This window comes from Cyanistes caeruleus, chromosome 4 (genome assembly GCF_971803275.1).
Source record: "Cyanistes caeruleus chromosome 4, bCyaCae1.hap1.1, whole genome shotgun sequence".
NCBI lineage: Eukaryota > Metazoa > Chordata > Aves > Passeriformes > Paridae > Cyanistes > Cyanistes caeruleus.
In genome coordinates this window covers 77,907,601-77,923,259 of record NC_141704.1, presented here as the reverse complement: position 1 = coordinate 77,923,259, position 15,659 = coordinate 77,907,601, and the positions used below count along the sequence as shown (strand labels likewise).

The 15,659-nt window shown below is 41.8% G+C and overlaps 1 protein-coding gene and 1 long non-coding RNA gene across 21 annotated transcripts in view; one reads left to right on the top strand and one right to left on the bottom strand.

Annotated features, from left to right (window-relative positions):
* Positions 1 to 15,659, top strand: part of SOX5 (SRY-box transcription factor 5) — a 295,218-nt gene that overhangs the window by 130,961 nt on the left and 148,598 nt on the right. For 13 of the 20 annotated variants that reach the window (XM_086885461.1, XM_086885460.1, XM_086885454.1 and 10 more), the window contains one exon: positions 6,366 to 6,452. The exons of the other annotated variants lie outside the window; for them this stretch is intronic. In XM_086885461.1, the coding sequence (XP_086741587.1) occupies positions 6,366 to 6,452 (87 nt within the window). The remainder of the gene's footprint in view (positions 1 to 6,365; positions 6,453 to 15,659) is intronic. 20 annotated transcript variants of the gene reach the window in all.
* Positions 2,535 to 13,710, bottom strand: LOC147653805 (uncharacterized). The gene is made up of 3 exons (XR_015285790.1): positions 13,385 to 13,710; positions 7,613 to 7,661; positions 2,535 to 5,062 (listed from the first exon to the last, which is right to left on the bottom strand). It is a non-coding gene; the product is annotated as an uncharacterized LOC147653805 (long non-coding RNA).

Here is a 15,659-nt window from a genome sequence, read left to right as displayed (position 1 = left end):
AAATGGGGGCATAAAAAGAGAAATCTCTTCTATCTACGTGTTTCTCTGCTCTTTTGAAAGAAGACTGGAAATCTGCCCTTAATCTTGTTTCCTGATTTAGAGCAGAGAGGGCTTGTTGTGGTGCACGAGCAGAGAGCAGAGTGCCAGCGGGGTGGCATGTTGATAGGTGAGGGTTGTAGGAACGCTGAGTGGAACTGTGACTGACAAGTAGAATGTATTTATGACCACAGCAGAGGAAAAAGGTGAATAATGGGTGCCAGCTCAGTGTTTGCCAGTGCTTTCTAAATACAGAGGAGGATGCTTGCCAGAAGTGGAAGGTGTATCAGGCAATGTTGAAGTTCATTCACGATAATTTCTGCCGACCAAATACTCCTTCCTCTAGGAATAATACATGTTGGCAGGAAATGTCTGGTGGTCTGGCTGGGCATTGAGCAACTCTTGGCTTCTCTCTGTTCTTGCTACACTTCATGTCATCATCCTTGCCAAGGCCAAACATCTTTCTTTTACTTTTTTTCTAAGAAGTATCTCTCTTTCAGCCCAGGGCAAGGTCTGTTGGCTGTAGTTACAGAGGAGAGAACCCCTTGGGAGGGCACCTCTCCTTGGACATCCAGACACCAAGCGAGTGGGAGGCTCCAGGACTCAAACTTTTCCTCTTAACTTGTAGCCAACTTACATTACTCCTACCTTTGGTCATAGTTGGCTCTTTATAACATCAGAGCTTTCTTTCCCATTTCTTCTTCAAATTTGGACTCACTTTTGAATCTCTTCAGATTTTGAATCTCTTTTGGACATGCCACATGTGGAAAGCTCCTGTTCCTCACCTTGTTACAGCATGTTGGAATTGCATGCCTTTCTCTGGAAGCAGGCAGCTGCATGAGACCAAAGTTTGCTTTCAGTAAATAATCAGCAGGAGCAGAGAGAGGTAATAGAGATTTGGCACCAAACACCATTCTAAGCTTGTATAAGTGGATTTCTAGGACTGTGACCCTGGAGCATGGATTGAAAAGAGCTACTGGAGAGGCTAGGCCTGAAGGGAATGCTGTGCTGTGGAACTGTGTTTTGGGGAGGCTGCTGAGGCAGGTCCAGGTACGTGTGCATCTGTGCTGCCACTGAATTGAGAGTAGGATTAGGTCCACTCCCAAAGGGGACTTAAAATACTTGAAAAAAATGAATTTAAGGAAGTAGACTAAATTCAATAGAAGTCTAGCAGACAGTGATAAAAGTTGTGCCTCTCTCCTACTATGGCTTTGTTTCCTCGTCCATTTCCTGGAAGCAAACCGCTCTTTTCCCAGTGTGAAAACTTTAGGGCTGTTAAATAAGTTAATGAAGCTGTATTCAAGTATCAAATGCAGGAGTAGAGGGACAGTGACACGCTTATTAGCATACCAAAAATTAGATTAAAAAGCCATTCAATGTTAATTTACTGAGATGATTTGCTTTCCAGTAGTGCAAGATCAATTCAGTGGATGTACAGATGCATGCATACACGCAGATCAGAGCAGTGAACGCGGGACTCTCACAACTCCAAGGAAAGTGGTTTCATTCCATGTGCTGAAGGCCTGTGTGAGAATTGCTGGCTGCTGGCATCAGTCTCCAGGACTCATTGTTGTGGATGAGGGAGTAAGTCTGGATGGTGCTTGGCACAGAGGGAGAGTGGCGGGACTGGGGGGCACCGAGGAGCCAGGGAGCTGCTGGCACAGGCGGAGGCATTCACCAGTAGGCGCTGCCATACGCAGTGATGCGGAGAAGCATATGTAAGCAACAGAGGCAGGGGTGAAAGAAGAAAAACAAAATGTGCCATAAATATCTCTAGAACGAGCTAATGACTGATAAATGGTGTTGAATAGAGACAGCAGAAATCATTTTTGTGGATTAATTTGTATCTCTATTGATTCAGTCAGGTGCCTCTTGGCCAATGTTTAGTTAATTATTCCCCCTCTTCTTTCCATCTCTTTGGTGCCCTATCCATAATCCTCTTCTGCAACAACATGTAACACTTCTCTTTGTGTGTCTGGAACAAAACTGTTTCCCAAACATCAATGAATTACTGTTCACAAACCACCTGTGAACAAGTCCTGTAGATGTATTCACACTGTGCTGTGTCTTGGGATTGGTTTACTATGTGCCATAGGACCTACACTGCAAATAGGTGATGGGGGGGGATTCTTAGCTCAAGTGGGGCTTGGAAGAAGGAAATGGGGTAGTTCTGGGTTCTTCTCAGAGGTCGAATTAGGAGGCATTATAAATCACTGCCATACTCAGAGCACCATGTGTAGCTTTTTTGGAAATACAGATCATTGTAATACATAGCTGTCCTGATGAACATCCAAAATCTGTCACAATATAGCTCAGATTTTGCGCGTAGAAAACGTGGTTTTGGGGAATCCAGGAGGAGAGGGATGGTTGGAGTAGGGATCAGGAATACAGCAGTTCCTATGTGCAGGCTACCTTTCCCAGTTTCAAACGGCACATTATATGTGCAAGCATAAAAAGTTTTACTGACTTTCCAATGAATCCAGAGAATGCCTGCATTGCAAACAAGAGATAGTGTTTATTTCTTCTCTTAATTTGAGAGGATGATCTTCCCAATGAAGTCTAAAAAAAGCTGAACAAAGGATGACTTTGTCTCTGTAATTCATGGAACCTCTACTGTCATAACCTTTTAAACAGTTATTTTTATTTAAGATGTGTAAATTTCAAATCTTTTTTTAATGGGGTACATAAATGACATAATAAATGTTTCTTTCCAAGATACGGTGCATAAAGTATTTCACAAGCAGTTACTGAAATGTGATAGGCTGAGTATATGAATAGCATATTTTATGTAAGTACAATATGTTAACATGGTATATAATAGAATTAAACAAGCTGTAATCTAATCTAGCTCTTTGGCTCCATAAAGCTATAGGGGTGGGGAAGCTATTGTCTTTAGGAATTAAAGTTATTTTTAAGTATTAGCAGAAGGACGATTATTTGCTGATTCTGTGTCAAAATTGTGTTGAAGTCTCTTATGTAAAAATGGCAGTTCAAATCAAGAGAGGTTTGAGACTAAGTTAGGACATCAATTTAATATGATTGCTTGGGGGTTTTTAAAGGAAAAAAGTCTATATAATATTATTTTGAATAGTTAACATACAGTATTTCAACAGGGGAAGCACTAATTAGATCACCACAATCTATTTTATGCCATCAGGATTGCTGAGGGGGCTTATAATTGTGTTAAATTTTCATATTACTCATATTCACACATTAACGAACAGATGCATTGTTACTATTGGGATTTTGCCATTTGGCCTTTCACATCTCTAATCATGATTTCCTACTGAGATCTTTACCGTTCTCGCAGAAATTCAGTCATTGATACATGGCCGTCCGCCGCATTCATTACTCCCCCGTTATTTGTCCGCGGCTCTCCCGGCACCACCGGCGGGCTCGGCTGGCCGGGGTGGAACACGAGCCCTCCTCCGGGCGGCTCCGGAGCTCGGGGTCGCCCCGGCAGAGCTCGAACCCCCCCGGGAAAGTGACACCGGGACCGTCCCGGCGCCCCTCCCCGGGCGGCTGCGGGGCCCGGCGGGCAGGGGAGCCGGGAGCGAGCGGGGATTGGGGAACGGGGAACGGGGATTGGGGATCGGGGATTGGGGAACGGGGATTTGGGAACGGGGATTCGGGAACGGGGATTCGGGCACGGGGATTCGGGCACGGGGATTCGGGAACGCGGGGATGGATGACTCGGGCACAGGGATTTGGGAACGCAGGGATGACTTGGGCACAGGGATTTGGGAACGCAGGGATGGATGATTCGGGCACAGGGATTTGGGCACGCAGGGATGATTTGGGCACGCAGGGGTGATTTGGGCACGCAGGGATGATTTGGGCTCGCAGGGATGATTTGGGCACGCAGGGATGATTCGGACACAGGGATTTGGGCACGCAGGGATGATTTGGGCACGCAGGGATGGATGACTCGGGCACAGGGATTTGGGCACGCAGGGATGATTTGGGCTCGCAGGGATGATTTGGGCTCGCAGGGATGATTTGGGCTCGCAGGGATGATTTGGGCTCGCAGGGATGCCGGCGGGCAGCGGGGCTCTGGCAGCCCCGGCGAGCGGCTGCTGTAGCTTTAAGGCGGCAAGTTAGACAGAAGACTTGTGTTTCTTTACGAGCGAGCCACGGCGAATATTTTGTCTAGCCGGGGGGGAAAAGCTTTGTCGTGGACTTTGCTGACAATGGACTTAAAAGTAAGGCGGGCTGCTTTTGGTGCCTGGAGGCTCTGGAGCCCATTGTCAGCTCACAATGGATCCCTATTGCCGCATTCCTGCTTTGCAAAGGTTTTTTGGCTTTTAATGACTGACAGCTCTCCGCCGCAAATGCCGCATTTGCTCCGGCCTGTTTACACGCTGTTGCGGAGTTTTCAGGAAAGCACAGAGGAATAATAATTTAAAAAAAAAAAAAAAAAAAAAAAGTAAAAAGAAACAAGGAAAAGGGGCAGTGTTTATCTGACCTATTCACGTTGTGGGGAATGGTTTCCTTGGTGGGTGCTTCGAGGGGACGGACGGAGTTCAGCAGAAGCTGTGCGGGTGCCCGGAGCCCGGCGGCCCCGGCGAGCCCCGTGCTCTGCGCCGCGGCTTCTCCTGCCCGCAGCCCTGGGACTGAATGGGATTTAGGGAGAAGTTCCAGAGATTCTGGCAGAGAAACCTCACTCGGGCGAGCCCGGGGTGATCGGCACAGGGAGCGCCCGCGGGTGCGCAGGAGGAGATCGGGGTGGTGCAAGGAGAACAGAAATGTCACGGAACAAAAACACCCTCCTGTGCTGTCGGTGGCATCCCAAGGTTGTCGCTGCTCTCCCGGCGAGATGCGGGCACGGGGCCGTGCCCGGCTCGGCTGTCTGTCTGTCTGTCTGTCCTCGCGTTGGTCTGAGGTGCAGGACAGCATCCCTGCGGCCGGGGCACTGCAGCAGGCTGTGCATGAATGGTGCCCCGGCAGCGGCGGGGGCTCTGCGGGGACAGCGCTGCCCGCACAGCCGCCCCGAGGAACCGCAGCGCCTCCGAGCTCCGAGCTGCGGCTTAAGAAAGGAGGTGGAATTAGCCAAACGAGATAATGAAGGTTGCTCATAATGGTTTTTACTGTGGGGAAAGTTAACCAGTTGCTAATAATTGCATGGTCTCTAGGCCAGACGGTCCCTTTGATAAGTTAACATGTACTCCCTTTATGCTCCTGGTAGGGGGTAAACAAATGCCTGAACAAATACAAATACACATAAACACAAATGTGGAGAATAGCAGTATATGTCTTAGATCCAGATAATAAGTGTGGGTATTGTTATTTAGATGGCACATACTGGGACACTTATCTTTTAGTACACTCCATTTTCTAACTGAATGCAGTGCTAATCGTGGGATTGAAAGCTATTGTAATTGTGTACCCATCTAAATGCTGACAAGAATATACAATTACATTGTTTGGAATTGAGTTTAATGTTCTCTGAATTTTATTAGCATTTATATTTACTTATGCATTAAAATTCTACACAAAAAGAGGTCAGAACACAAGAGTTGCAGACATAAATATCAGACCCATCCACACCCTCGCTGTATTTTTCCTGAAAATACTGAACAAATATATTTTTATTTTTTTTTTTTATTTCAAGGAAGTGATAGAATCTGAAATGAGCAAATAATGGGTTTCCATTCTAAGCAATGCCTTTTCTCCCTCTGGATTTTGCAGTCTCTTAGAGCTTTTTTTCCATACCCAACTTTTTATTATTATTTATAATGCATGTGTTACCGGAACATCTTTCCACAGTGTGCTTACCACCACACGATGTTTAAACACACATTATAAAGTGGATGTAATTGTAAAGACTCAGAGGGATATAATTACATGTAGCAGATTTAGGAGCTAATTCTTTGCTTCTCTCTCTCTTTCTCTCTCTCTCTCTTTCTTTACTCCACATTTTACCAACATAATTATTCTTTGACTGCAGACTAACACCCAGAAACTGACAGGCATCCATTATAGGCAGCAACTTGTTCACTAAATTGAAAAACAATGAACTGCAGGTTTATATGTGCCCATTGTAATACAGAATTACCGGAGCTTTGTTCCACTAGAGGAAAAAGCTAATGGTTTTGAAACAGCAGGTGACAAAACACATTCAGGTTTTTTTTTTTTTTTTCCTTTTTTGTTCCCCCCCCCCTTTTTTTTTTTCCTCTTCCCTCCCTTCTTATCAGTTTGTTGATGAAGTCATTACGAACTGGGGCCCAGAATAGGGTTGGCCTTATTTTTAGCAGATAGACTTTTAGTGAGTTCTAATGTGGAGACAGTCATGTTGATTTGCTTACATTTTTTTTCCCCCCTTCACTCAGAAACTCCCAGTATTGAAAAGCTACTATCAAAGGACTGGAAAGACAAGCTTCTTGCCATGGGATCAGGGAACTTTGGAGAAATAAAAGGTAACGCTGTTTCTCTGCTAAAGGAAATTAAGAATGGATATACAGATACAACTGGCTTTATAGAACTTTGTCTGCTTCTCTTCCCCTCCCCTTCAAACATGGTAATTTGGGGTTTAAATGAAATGTATGCACTCCCATCTGTGATAATATAAATCAATGAAATGGTATATTGGCCTAAGTGAATGAATTTACATTAAGCTTTTGTTGCATATATTGTTCTCTATTATAAACGAACACATCCTATTGCTGGATTGGGAAAAAAAAGTATCAGACATATGTGGTATCAGTTTCTGAAATTTGAGGGTGATCTGAATTCCTTGTTTATTTTTGGACAGATTTTGATGATGTAAATTTTTTAGTTTTTATTTTTTACTTTTTTTCGCACGTAGGGAAAAATAAAAAGAGCAAAGTTTGTGTAATGATACCTCTAGGTACTGAAATTAGCCAGTGCAGATTTTAAAAGACAGCGTACAACATCTGTGCACTAAAGCATGTTCTTTTAAAGCCGTACTCCAGAAGGAAAATGACAAAATTTGACCACTCTCCAGCAGCAGTAGTTCCTGCTTTGCCAAGATATTTCCCCATTTTATATATCTGAGGTCATTTTAGGGAACCTGTGGTTGTTTGTTTTCATGTAATTTAATATTTTTATAATTCCTCTGCAGTGCTTATGATGAGGAACTCACTCAAAATACACATGTCAAAAATTGTAAGTTTTCAGAGCAGCCATTATCACTCTGAAAAGAAACAGTGACTCTGATTCTTCTCTCATTTATATCAGTGTACATCTGGAGTAGCAAAATCCAAGTCAGTGCTGTTTTGGAAATGTGAAAGTAGGATGAAATTAAAATGAAACTCTTTTCTGGTGTTTATAAACTGGATTTAGTTTCTCTGCATTTTTTTGGTATATTTACTTACTAATGTTGTCCCTGATGTAGGGATCCCCACTCAGGCAGGCTCCCAAACCTCCCAAGCCCAACAGGTTTAAGGACCACATGCACAAGAGGTTGGCAGTATTCAATAAGGCATGCAATACAACATGCTCTCACAGGTTAATGGGTTGGTGCACATGCAAAAAAAGTGTTATTTTAATTATATGGGCCTTCCAGCCTGTCACCGATAAGCCACCAGCATTAGCTTGTGCTATTCCACTGACTTACCCAAGCAGGAAAATATGCCACTTGTTTCCCCAGGCTTCTCCCTAGGAGGCTGTAAATCAAAAATATATATTCATTACATAAGTAGAATAACTTAGAATATGGTACTCCAGCCCGCAGTAGGCTGAGATGATGTTGTTGTGGTGGTGGTGATGATGATTATTATTGTTATACAGAGGGCAAAACCCTGGGTTCTTCATTCCTGCCCCATGTGTGTGAAGCAACAGGTCATAAAGAGGAAGAGCAGCCACGGGGCTTACCTGGGAGTTGTGGGTTTTAAAAGCACATTGTTTCAAAATGACATCATCCTTTGCCATGAACTGATGAATCTTTAAGATGTTTCAGGGACAAAGTATGAGGAGGCATCTTTCATACCCACTTCTGGGTATGTATTTCAGCAGACCTTGCACACTGTATGGAGCCTCTTTAACTCTTGACACACTGGAACCTTTAGAAGGACTCCCAGTGATTCTCCAGTGCCTTTGGACTCAGTAGAGCTGCTCTGAAGAGTGCTGTGTGCTGAGAAGGTGGTCTGTTCCCAGCGCCTATGATCTAGTTCTTTTGGAGGGCAATCTTTTTTCTCCTTTCCTCTTTTTCCCTTTCACAAGCTGAACTTGAAAGCAGCAGCAGCCTATATGCTACCACGAGAGAAATTCAACAGTCCTTTCAGTCGTGCCTGGGGGAAAGGATGGGGAGCAACAGCACAGCCTCAAAGAAGACTTTTCTTTGCTTTAATTTTTGGTTTTTAGCTTTATATTTTGAACACAAGTCGAGTTATTGTTCTGTAGCTCTGTTCAAAAGCCTCACATCTAAGGCTTTTTAGTGCAACCGTGGTTCTGTGGTTGGGGGCATGGTTATTAGGTGTTTGGATCAAGTTTGGCAGTAAGCTGTGAAAACAGGCACTGGTTTATTTTTCCTACTGACTGCCGTGACAGTTGCAATTATTGTCCATTGTTCCTAGGTGGCTAGAAAGGAGGGAGGATACAATGGAGCATTGCCCTCTGGGGGTAAATGAATTTGACTTACAGATTCTTGGGGGGTCAGGCAGGCTGATTATTTAGTGCCCAGGAATGTGGTTTTCATGGCACCATCAGCCTGTGAGCAGCCAACAAACAATGGCTCAGCTGTATTGCAGCTATATTTAGTGAGGCAGCAGCAAAGGTGTGCAAGTTGAGCTGCTCTGTACCCACATACACGTGTACAAACACACATATATTATGCTGCAGAATTATTCCGTCATTCTATAGTTACGAAGTTTTCCAGTAGTGATTTTTAAATTAACTTCTTTCTCTGTATTTGTCCTGGCAGCCGTGTTTTTTCCGCCCCTCATTTCTCTATTAGTGATATTTGGAAACCCCCACTTAGGCACTGTCTTCTTATTAATAAGACACCCTGGAATGTGGAGAGCACTAGGAGCTGTACTGCCCAGCTATCTTACCCACTGCATAGTTTTTTCCATTTAACTGTTCAAAGTTTCATTGTGCTTTTCATTAGGTCTGGGGGAGTTTTAGTACATCATGTGTGAAAGTCTCAGCACTAGGCTACATATTGTTAATGCCCAAGTCTGTGTTATTACCACTGAGTTTTATTCTCTGAGAGAGATTAAAAGAAAGGGAGATGAAGAAGAAGACTTTATTTTCTATTAGCGTGATTTCTTTTAAGTTAGAAAGCAGTAATATTTTATTAAAGATAAAGAAATGGGTGAATGGTTGGAAGTGACCAGACTCCCATGTTTTGTATTCAGTTGTTTCTCTTGGTTGCTTTGTTACCTTTGGCTGCTGCTTTAAACCCCCCTTTCTTCATCTGCACGCCTGTAAAGCAGAACCATCACTGAGTATCTGCAGAGTGCCAGCTGCAAGCTTCAAGATCACAGTTAGAAGGATCTATATATTTCCAGTTACTAATTGAAAAGGAAATGTATTGTTTTATTCCACAGATGGACTGAAAGGTACTGCAAGGGAATGCTCTTAAAATGAGGCAAAATCTAGAACCTTTCGTATCTGTAGAAATTATAACTCAAATACCTGTGTTTGTTCAGAGAGATAGTCTGGGGCTAAATTGCAAGTTTGGGACTAGAGATTTCTTAAGAAATTCTGTTTTGATATCCATGGAGTTTTTACTCTGCTCAAAACAAGTCACTCTATAGCAAAATCTACAAAATGTGCTGTTAAATTGAGGTATTTTAAAATTAAACTGTAAAACTGTATGTTGAATTGGTTAAAGCCTGTTCAAACTTACTTATATCCATCATATTCAAAACCAGGGCTCGAAAGGCCTCTGGATTATTTATGGATAATGCAGTTTATTGGATTCACTGGAGCAGAGAGATCTTCAGGTCTCAAACTGGTCATCTACAGGAAGGAAAATCATCCCCCTTTTCTGCTGTCAGCGTAACTGCCTTGTTAGCTGTGCATTGCAGCAGGAAAGTAGCTGCTGTCCTCCAGTGTTACTAGGAAAAGGTATAAAAAATACATTTATTTCTTAAATATCAGTAATCATTCCTAAATATATAAAATCAACATGAGGCTTCTCTTTCACTGGTGCTGGGCCTCAGGAGCAGTACTGGCCCCTCAGGTGCATTGTAGGCTGTCTGGCCTTGCTCACACTGGGGTGAGTGAGGCAGCTTTAACCATGATGAGAACTCTTCTTAAAATCCCCTTGGAGTGCACACTTGCTGCTAATCTTGTCCATCTTTCTATTGAAACTTGTCAAGACATAATAATGCGTATTTTATATGTTCCCCACTTAGCTAATTTTGAATAGATGTGTGGAACAAAAGGTTAAACAGACTTTTGTTTCCAGTCTTTCTGAGTAGGTTTTCTGTTGAAGGCATTGTTAACAGTGATTATGCCCAAATCTCTCAAGAAAGACTGGGAAAGTCTGAATCTGATATATTTTTATTGTTGTTTGAACAACCTTTTCTATTATGCAGGTTAGTTTGTAAACAACTCAGGTGAAGTGTTTTCTGCCCTCACTGTGAAAGGGATTGTCATTAGGTTTAAAATCAAATTCAAATTTGATTAAAATTTGGTTAAAATTGAATTTAAATTTGGTTAAGTTGTATCCACTTAAGTCTAGGTGACTCCAGAGACTGTGTTAGAGTAACCACAGATTTATGGATGTAATTGAAAGCGAGGTCAGCCTACCAATCCTGATCTTCAACTCACGATAATACAGACATTTGTTTTGCATGAGAAACTGAGTTCCAAATTCCACGAAGTGTCAGTGCAGGTATTGTGTCAGGCTGTGTTTGATGTGAGATGTGTTTGCTGAAGACTCTGATTTTGCTCATGTGCAGAGAAGATGGGGCACGAGAGAGTGCGCTGTGAACGGTTTTAGGACTGCCAATAATGGATAAAGAGAAATAATCCATTCAGCGATACTATAGCTCATCAGAGCCCATGAATTAAAGACATATGTTATGTAGATTCAATGTATGGATTAAAACGGATAATCTGGTAGGTGACACACAGAATCTTGAGATAAGTGAGCTATGCAGATTCGGTATATGGATTGTGACGGATAATTCCATTTAAGTAATGCTGGACAAGTTGAAGACAAGTAAGCTTCGGGTAGTGCTCAGGTTATGTGCAGTAATCCAGTGAGTGACACTTTGGATCACATAATCTGTAAACTAAAGACAAGGAAGCTGGGGATTCTGCATTTAGATGTGGACAGGAGGAAGGAGGGGGAGAGGGAGAAAGATTATTCATGGGGAATACACTGGGTTTAAACCTTTGACTAATACACTGCAGATCCCCAGGAGATGTGTGAAAGCTGCACGCTTTCTTAGGAGCTGTGTGAATTTTACATTTGCAAATTAATGGTTCAAAAGTGTTTGCAAACTTGTGTCAGCTGTGGATGCTCTGCATTATTTCTTTGTGGGTAGTATTGTAAGTGGAGTGGCAAGAGAAGGAGGGTGAGAGTCATAAGTGAAAGAGGTAAGATATGTTGGATTGTCAGCTTTTAACTGATAAATTCAATATTTGTTGCAACCTGCTTAGTATCTTCTTCTTTGTGTTTATTTTTTGAGGGATTTAATAGTAGCAAATTGGAAATTGAGCTTTAGTCCTTTGTTAACATTCCAGAAGTGCTGGGGTGCATGGGAACCTGCCCAGTTGCACCCAGGGAATCCTGAGTTTCAGGAGGAAATTTGGCAGCTGCCAAAATCGTGGAGGTTGATCACAAGGCGATGTGATATTCTCAGGCTGCAGGGAAGTAGCCAGTGCTAGCTGAGCCACACCAACGCAGAACTTCTGCAGGCCAAAAAAAAGCCCAAGGTAGAGACTGTGACTGGATGGGGCTGCTGCTATTTGACCTAGAATGGGAGTTTAGTTGAGGGTTGTGTATATGGGAAGGGAGGGCTGGAGGAATCTCTTTTAAGGCATTTAAAAATGTGGTTTTACGGCAAAGCAGCCAATTAGAGGTTGTTCCAGATTTTCGTACATAAAGGTACTTAGTTTGATCACAAAAAGTCAGGTTCTAGTTTTATTTTTAAGACGTGATTATTGATAGAGACAATAGAATAAAATTGAACTAATTAAGGTAGCAAATGCCAGTGACTTTATTGGAAAATATGGGGTCCAAACAGCTGTATTTAAAAATGGTTTAGAGAGTTGGTTGACAAAAGGGTCCTAAAGCTGTGGTTGTGGTACTAAAATTACCTGAAAGATGTGCTGGTAGAGCTAAATGTTGCTGAGCTACAACTGCCAGTTTGTCAAAACAAAACAAAACAAAGCAAATACACACACACACACACACACACACACACACGTGTGCACACACTTTTTACTCTTTTCCTGCTGCTGCATAAAATTCCAGCAGCAAATACTATTTTCCTAGCCTAGTTCTAACTTGTTGTCTAGACAGTAAAACAATTAATAACTTCGGAGAAACAGTCTCAATAGAAATGTTGTCTATTCCTTTTGGAACCTTGACAATAAGTTGCTAACCTGGTTGAATACCAAGCTTTCTTTGTGGTGTACTGTACCAAAACTTTTTTCTGACAGCAAATAAAGAGTACTCAGTGACAGGCTCTTTCCAGGGCTGCGAAACAGCAGAGAGCTGGTTTGTTACGGGGCAGACGGCTGAGCTTTTTTTCCCCACAGAATATGAGTTCTTGAGGATAGTAATGGCAAAAGAGGGTAATTGGTCATAATTTGCTTTTATTCATTCTTCAGCCTTGCATTCAAACATAAAATATGAAGAACGTCGGTGTGCTGAAATAAATACATTCCTTATATCTCGCTGTCCTAAAACGGATTTTTATTTGTCAAAGAGGGAAGATTCATTACATAAACCTGCAGGTACAGGCAAATCAGTTTGAATTGTGCATTTTTTCTTTCCTTGTTGCTTTTTCTGGTGGCTGTCTTGCCAAGTAAAAAGCAGTCAGAAAGTTTTCTCTTATTATGCTGACTCGCCCCATCAGTAAGATGAAATAATTTAATTTTGCAGGGTGGGTAGTTGTAAGATGCCAGTCATTGTGTAGCAAAGTTTGCTTAAATACTTAATGAAAAATGCCAGTTTTCAGGTGTTTTTGTCCTGACAGCTCCAGGGTTTAGTGGCCTGAGAAGCTGTGTTTTCTAGTCCATAGTAAAGCACTCTCTGAAGTATTGATGAGGGAAGCATCAGGGGAGTCAGCACACATTCACAAGCACAGACCCACATCCACCCACCAACGCATCCCAGCAAGTACATACCCCATTGCTTGGCCATAAACATTTCACATTGCTGTTCAAAAAACAGAGGAAGGAAGATGTTAAATTCTGAACTTACCTCAGGCAGTTAGATCTGTTTCTCAGACTACTTTTCCTGCAGGAAACCCCATCTCCCCATTGCCTCACACATGTGACTTCAGCAGCACGAATGGGAATACTCCTCTTCAAATTTATGTTATAGATAGGTTTTTAAATTTTTATTTAGGGAGTGCATGACACAGATTAGTTTGCTTTAAAGTAGAAGAAGACTAGGTGGCCTGTCTGTTTTACTTTTCTGGCTTTCTTACCGAGCAAAGTATTGTTGGGTTTAGATTTCTAATATGTCAAGGTTAAAACTGGAATGAGGAGTGAGGATAAAATAGTTGACACTGGGATAAGAATGATACTCTGGAAGAAAGATACTGTAAGAAAATCCTCTAGAAAAGATACTTATTTTACGAAGTACTGATAATTTTATTTATTCTTTGGATTTGGTGCAGTTAGGACAACTAGGATTTTACTCTTTCTGAGGATGGCTTAGTTAATAGACTGTTCAGTTTGAAAAACATTCCTCATATTTGTATGAAAACTGTAGCCTTTGCTAGCTTAAAAAGTCTACTGAAAAAACACATAATTTCAGGAAAAACCTGGAGGTGACTCAGTCTTTAGCTCATGTATGGGCTGTAGCTCAGTCGTTGTCACACTGTTGTTACATCAAAGTTACACAGAAACTGTGTTGTGGCAGGGTTCTGTTGCTCGGTGAGTTGGATGACATCAATAATTGGTTCATTCATAAGGGTCCCCTTGGCTGAAACCTTACCTAGTCTCCAACTGGGTCAAACACAGACTTAATTATCTATTTAACATGTATTACTGTTAAAAGTCAGTGGGGAAATTGTTGGCCTTGATGAAATAGTTCTGCTGGTGACTTCATCGAGGCCAGCAATAAAACCTCCTACACCACATAAAGTTTAGAATGACTTTCGGCAAGTTGCTAAAAAGCTTCGTGCCTTAGTTTGCTCTTGAAAAACATAATGCATACCATTACCTTTCTACCTGCAAACAGTCTTTAAGAAGATCAATTAGGTAGTGCTTTGAAATCTAAAAATGCTTTATACTGCATGCTCTAATTATTATTATACATCTTAACATTATTTGAATACAGAGTACTTCAAAATATTCTTATTTCCATTTAATGATTTTTTTTTCCCCATAGAAAACTTTGTAGATACAGGAGGCTTTTTTTCTTTTGTAACCACAGTTAATGATATGAACATAATACAATATTATTATGTCTTCCAGGCTTTGTACTTGCACATTGTTTTCTTTGATTTTCCTTTGAAAGACAGATTCTGACAGTTCAAAAGCTATTTACACAATTACTTTGATAGTAAACTGACTTGGTAGATAGATTTCACTGTCTCCATGGGTGAGGGTGCACACAAGCACCCCTGGTTGATGCCATCCCCAGCAGTTTAATGGGGACATGGCAGAGGGCTTGAGAGCCTTGCCATAGCTCTGCCCCTGCAGAACACACATCAGTAGGCTTGTCTGGGAGCAAACACTCTCACTGCCTGAACATTTGCAGCAAAAGCTTAAAATGTCTGTCAAAGAAAATATTGGCTTTCCCAATTTCTCATTTACATTCTCATTCTGTCTAATAAATTATAATAAAGTATTTACTGTTTTGATCGCAAAAGCAGTTTCTCTGCCTTTTTTTTGCTTTGGTTCTGTTTTGGGTGGGTATGCCAAGGTTTCTCCTGTTCGTTTTCTCACTTTAAGTGTGTCATTTGGTCATATTGGTGTCTTCATTCTAATGTTTATTAAAATGTTACTGTTACTGCCAGTCTGAGACTGTGAATCAGAACTAAGAATGTGTAATAGTTTATTTCACATTTGAGTAAATTTCTTCTACTACTTAAACACTATTATGGGTAGTGTTGATCTGAGATGAAGTTTAGGTTTGGCGATACAGAATGCCACTAATTTGAGTCTTCTTTTATTGCCATCTGCTGTGGGTGTTGCATCCACAAACATAGGGTTTTTTCTGAGCCTTCGTGGTAATAGAGGATTAAGCTGATGCATCTGGAAAGCATCTTTTCTTGTGCCTTTATGCACTTATCAACCTGCAGTGTGTACTTGGATGGTCCTTTGCCTGAGTTGTTTTGATCAGTTGTGAAAAATCCATGTTTTGCCATGGCAGTGAGAGAGAGCACAGGGAGCACCTACAACAATCTCCTGAAAGGCAGGTGGCCTGGTGGTTAAAAGCTTTGTTGAGCATAAAATGTGCAGTATCTGTTTGTTGTGGATCTGATGGTAATGAAGAGTAATTCTTGAGGCAGTCACTGTTTCAA